Raw genomic sequence first — 5,934 nt, 5'->3', positions numbered from 1 at the left:
GAACGAGAGAGTAAAGAAAGATAGAGGAAGAAGAGAGAGAGAGAGAGAGAGAAATAGAGCTAGTCGTTTGAAGTGCACTTGAAAAGACTCCCACCCCCACCCTTGCCACCCATGAGTGAGTGAGTGACGCTGGAGTCGTGTGTGTGTGTGTACGAGGAGCCTCATTGTGAGCGACTCGGCGTGCCGTGGCCCTCTGATGAGAGCTCCTCTCCAGGAGCGCCTCCTTTTGTTGCCCCACTGATCCCCGATGAGGAGGCGACATTTCGCCCATCTGTGTGGGAGGGAGGGAGGGAGGGAGGGGATGGTGGTGTGTGTGTGTGTGTGTGTGTGGGGGGGGGGGGGGGGGGGGATCTGGCGAAGATGAGTCGGCGGGGTGTTTAGTTTTTGTGTAACCTGTCGAACACGGAGAGTGCCGCAGACCCCACTGGAGAAAAAGAGAGGTGGAAAGAAAGAGTGAGTGAGAGGGACAGAGAGAGAGGGGGAGAGAGAGAGAGAGACAGAGAGAGAGGGAGAGAAGGGAGAAAAATCCTGCCGAGCTAAAGCAGTGGAGCTTTCATGTTAATAACCTCTTCCCCCTGCTGTCTTTGGCAATTTCGTTGGTAATTATGTAAAGTGGTGCTGACTTCAATTTTCAGCCAACCCCCCCGCACCCCCCCTTTGAAAAGCACATCACTTCATTAGCATCTAAAACGAGTCGGGAGAGCTGCCGATATCTCTCCTAAGAAACCCCCAGCTGTGCCAACTTGTGTGTGTGTGTGTGTGTTTGTGTGTGTGTGTGTGTGTGTGTGTGTGTGTGTGTGTGTGTGTGTGTGTGTGTGTGTGTGTGTGTGTGTGTGTGTGTGTGTGTGTGTGTGTGTGTGTGTGTGTGTGTGTGTGTGTGTGTGTGTGTGTGTGTGTGTGTGTGTGTGTGTGTGTGTGCGTGTGTGTGTGTGTGCGTCTGTGTGTGCGTGTGTGCGCGCATGTGTGCGTGTCCGTGTGTGTCTGCGTGTGTGTGTCTGTGACTGAGTAGATGATTGTGTACACTTATGTTACAGCATGTGGATTTTGTGTGTTTGTTTGTGTGTGTGTGTGTGTGTGTGTGTGTGTGTGTGTACTCTGAGCATCAAAGCATACACACACACACACACATACACACACACACACACACACACACACACACACACACACACACACACACACACACACACACTCATGATGGTTGAGGAGGGGAGCTCTCTGCTCAGCTGCTGTAATCAAGACATCACACGGGTGCTCTTCTGAGCGGGCGTCGTGTTTGCTCCTCGAGCGCGGCGGGAACATCACACGCTACGCTTTCTGGAGCCTGCGCCTCATGAGAGAGAGAGAGAGAGAGAGCGAGAGACAGAGAGAGAGAGAGAGAGAGAGAGAGGGAGAGAGTGTGACAGAGAGAGAGAGGGAGAGAGAGTAGATGAGAGAGAGAGGGGGAGAGAGGGAAAGAGGAGGCGGGTAGGGTAAGAGCAGGAGGTGAACAGCCTGCGCTAAAGCTTAAATACTCCCCTGAGAGCCAGCAGGTAGTGAGGTGAGGGGAGGCAGACATGCGCCTCATTAGGGCCAGGCCCCTGTCACATCAGCACCACATCCGTGCCATCTCTGGGCCTGATCTGGGCCTGGGAAGAGCCAGATCCCAGCCTCCTCAGGGCTGGAGCTACTGTACCTACAGTACAGTATGTCTTATCTGCGCCTGATCCGTGCCCAGCGAGAGCCCCATCGGAGCTTCATCAGGGCGTGTTCCACGGCAGGGGCGAGCCCATAGGTCTGACATGTGCCCTTCCAGGCTCCTGGTCGTCTATATGATGTCTGCTGCTCTCCACGAGTGCTTTAATGTGATGACTCTGGGAATCATGTGGAGCTGGTTTCCAATCTGGGGCTGCTGACAGGGCAGAGCAGAGCATTCCTTAATAGCGTTTGAGTTGGAATGCAACATCGATTTGTGGGGGTGAAAAACTCATTCCCCAGGTAATGTTTGCAAAGGAGAAAAAGTGTAAGTGAAGAGATAGCTATTGACTTTAAGGTTGTGTTTACAAAGGGAGTTCCATGAGCACATTAAAGAGGTTCTCCCTGGTGGATTAGACTGTTTTTGGTCCACTCCATATCTGTAGTCTTGAGTCTAGTGAACAATGACACTCGAATATAGCATCCAAAAAGCTCAACAGTAACAACACATTCATGAAAATGATACATGGGATTTTGAAAGTTAATATTATCCACCACAGTAATGCACATTATGAACTAAATTGCTTCCAAACCTTGGGGTCAGGACTCTCTCTATGTGTATGTATATATATATATATATATATATATATAATTAATTAAAAAAAAAAACTAATTGGACTAATCGGATCCTTCATTACAATCCAGCTGCAGTATGTAAAAATAAAATTAGATTGTTCCAAACAAAGTAGTAGAACAACCGGACGAGGTAGCCAAACAAATTGATTAGCTTGCTAGATCATTTGGGGGAAAAAACTGCTCACAACTAGATGTTACAGCAACATGTTGTGAATGATTTGAGGTCGCCAATGTTTTGTGACACCAAAATAGAATCACCTGTCAAAAAAGATTGGGAATCCCTGAACTAAACCCTCTCAATAACAGCAGTTTAATTTTCCCAGTTGTAATGATTTTGAAAAAAGGACAATGATTTTGGAAGAAAGATCTGGACACCCTAAACTTTTTCTTACATTAAAAAAGGCATACAATTCTGTCTGAGTCCTGCTTCATCCAGATTCATTTTCTTGCAAATCCAGTGCGTCAGAAAGCAGGTACAGTATTTCATGGATGGCCACCCTCTTTAATCCATCTCCCAAAGTGCACCGATCCCCACGCCTGTAGTCTGACCAGTGGCAGGGGAGCAGGGATTTGGTGATTAGAAATGTCTCCAGCGTCTCCCTTGAATAGCCTGCTTTTAAGTCTTGCTCTTTGCCATATAAATGAGGTCGTGTTTGGTGTGTGTGTTAGGATATCAGTCAGCCGCTGAACTGGCTCAACTGCATTAGCCCATGAGGTTAATGGAACCCAGCTGTGGTGGTGGTGTTTTGTGTGTGTATGTGCATATTTATGTATGTTTATTTGCATCTTTAAACCCCAAAAACACTTATTACCTGCATTACGATATCATGTAATGATTAAATATTAACGTATTACATACAAATAAGTATCAGAATGCATCATCATCACCAGTGAAATAAGCTACACATCTGGTTTTGCTGTGTCATGTGTGCTTCAACCACAAACACAACCAACCTGTGGTAGAAATTCAGTTCAGAGTATAAAACCCTAACTCGGCTTCAGTGCACAAGACCTGGTGCCATCATCCAAGTCAAACATGCTCATTATCGGAGTTCTATTCAAGGAACCTGATTGACAAACTGATAAAACGAATGATTATTAGTTTGGTTCCAAAACGCTATATCTACCATTTTAATGAATTTTCATAAATGTTTTTTTTACATTTTGTTTTGCAAGTAATTACAGTGGAACTGTATTGGTTTATGTTTAGTTGATTTATCTTTACTCAATCAAAACAAAACAACTGCATTTTTATTGATATTACCTGAAATACACAATTAAATAACATGACTTTTTGATGTTTTTAAAAATGTATATATAGCGTTTTGGAATCAAACTCTTTGTTCATATTTATTATTGATTGATTGATATTGATGCATGAGTGAGTGATTGTATGAATAACTGGTGTGTGTGTGTGTTCCTCTCTGCCCGCAGAGGCGTCCATCCTGAGCTTTGACGGCAGCATGTACATGAAGATCACGGTGCCGCAGGTGATGCACACGGAGGCCGAGGACGTGTCGCTGCGCTTCCAGTCACAGCGCGCCTACGGCATCCTCATGGCCGCCACCTCGCGCGACTCCGCCGACACTCTCCGCCTCGAGCTGGACGGCGGCCGCGTCAAGCTCACCGTCAACCTAGGTATCCGCGACAACGGCGACGACCTCTCTCGACCTCTCTCCTCCCTCCCGCCCTGTCCCCTCCCCTCCCCTCCCCTCCCCACCGGAGGCCTTGTGCTCTCTGTCTCTGTTCTCTTTCAGTGTGTTTGATTAACGTTTTTCTTTTCTGTTTGGTTTTTGTCATTTATCAAAGTGCTCTGGAGTTCTCAAAGTCTGCTTCTTTATGTTCGTTTGTTTGTTTTTTTTGGTTTTTTTTACTGACATCTCTAACCTTCTCTCCACCCCCGGACATGAAATCTGTGTTTAACTGCATGAAAGTGTGTTTGATTGTGGTTTCTCTCTCTCTCTTTCACACTCTTTCTTTCTTTCTCTCTCTCTGTCCCTCTCTCTCTGGCTTTGCTGATATGTTTTTTTTAGACAGGCGATATCTCATTCAGTCTAACCACATAACAGTGTCCATGCTGCTTATTTGACACGGCACATCTTTTGCCCAGATCATATCATGATCATTTCCTCATGGTATTGACATTTCGGTGCCATATAATTCTAAAGAATGATAATATAAAACCATTTTTTACAGTTAAATTATCATCCTTAGATGTCTTGGTAAACCTAGTAGCCCTCAAAAGTAAATTTGATACCCTTAACAAATATTTACTGTAATTGCAACCTTTTTTTTTATCATAGTAATAATATAATTATTAGTTCTGTTCCTCAGAAAAAAAGAAAAGAGAATTCTAAGCAGATTCTCATTTTAATGTTAGACTATATACATGTTTATGTATATTTGCCATTGCGCTATTTCTATATAGGATCTTCCTGTATCAGCGTGCCCATATCTCTAAATCATGTGATTTTGGGGCAGGTTTTTGTTTTGGTTTTTCTGTTTGGGTTTCCATTCTAACTCGTTAGCTCCCCCTGCTGTTGGCGGCACGTCCCATGCCTTGTCAAAAGATGGTACTCACCCCTTCAATGGCCTGTAGCCTGCGGCCCGCTGGGCAAACAGCCCTGCGACCAGAGCAACCAGTGCACCTGCAGATGGTGGCTAAGCACGCTCATGTTCAACACGCACACACACACACACACACACACACACACACACACACACACACACAGGTCCTGTAAATGTCTGCAGCACATTATAAGGCACACACAGTATATGCATTATGTAAATGAATGCATAATAGAGTGATATAGTCATGTGACATACATACACATACATGAATGAATAAAATGTACACGACAATACATAAATAGGTGTAAAAGAACATACAAATAGAAATACTGAATACATCAAATGCATGAGTATGTGGTTGTACTGTTGTACAAACACCCGCTTTCTCAGTATACACTGTATACGCACAGCCTACTAGAGCTGACCCAAGCTGAAGGAGCCATCTAGCCCTGTACATGTTAGCGAAGCATGGTCGCGCAGCAAAGAAAAGATGCTAAGCTGGTGATGCTGTATATATCACACACCTATAGCTTCTATAGATATCACCTCACTGGTATTTCATCATGTCACATGTCAGCTATGGCATTTATGTCAATACAGTAGGTGCATATTGTAATTTTGATTTCCTCACACTAACAAAAGCATCTTTCTTTTTAATTTCGACACACACATCACTCTCGCCTCCCATACGGATGATGTTGTGAACGTTCGCCCATCTCTTATCATTCACCCATGACCGCCCTCAAAGACGCGTTCACCACACACACACACACACACACACGCACACACACACACTTCATTCTATTGGGCTCGCCCAATTCTGAGCTAAGTGACACATAAGGCTCTGTGTGCATCGTGGTCCAAAAGGGTTCCATTGGGTTAGCCTGGAGGCCACTGTATGGTGCTGGTGCTTGTTGGACCGAGGCTGTTTGCTTCCACTTTTCTGTTGCGGTTGACGGCACATGACGGATCCTGGCTAGATGGATGTCGACCCAGAACTTTGTAGCTCTGAACCCATTTGATCACCACCCCGTGATAATTATCAGGTTTTGTGTG

The 5,934-nt window shown here is 45.1% G+C and overlaps 1 protein-coding gene across 1 annotated transcript in view; it reads left to right on the top strand.

Annotated features, from left to right (window-relative positions):
• The window catches only part of LOC134097646 (neurexin-3b), a 257,163-nt gene that overhangs the window by 91,050 nt on the left and 160,179 nt on the right, over positions 1-5,934 (top strand). The window contains exon 9 of the mRNA XM_062550574.1: positions 3,742-3,945. Coding sequence (XP_062406558.1) covers positions 3,742-3,945 — 204 coding nt within the window. The remainder of the gene's footprint in view (positions 1-3,741; positions 3,946-5,934) is intronic.

The sequence above is a fragment of the Sardina pilchardus genome, chromosome 12 (assembly GCF_963854185.1).
Source record: "Sardina pilchardus chromosome 12, fSarPil1.1, whole genome shotgun sequence".
NCBI classification, from domain to species: domain Eukaryota; kingdom Metazoa; phylum Chordata; class Actinopteri; order Clupeiformes; family Clupeidae; genus Sardina; species Sardina pilchardus.
The sequence above is the reverse complement of the archived record's forward strand: the minus strand, read 5'-3'. Positions and strand labels throughout refer to the sequence as shown.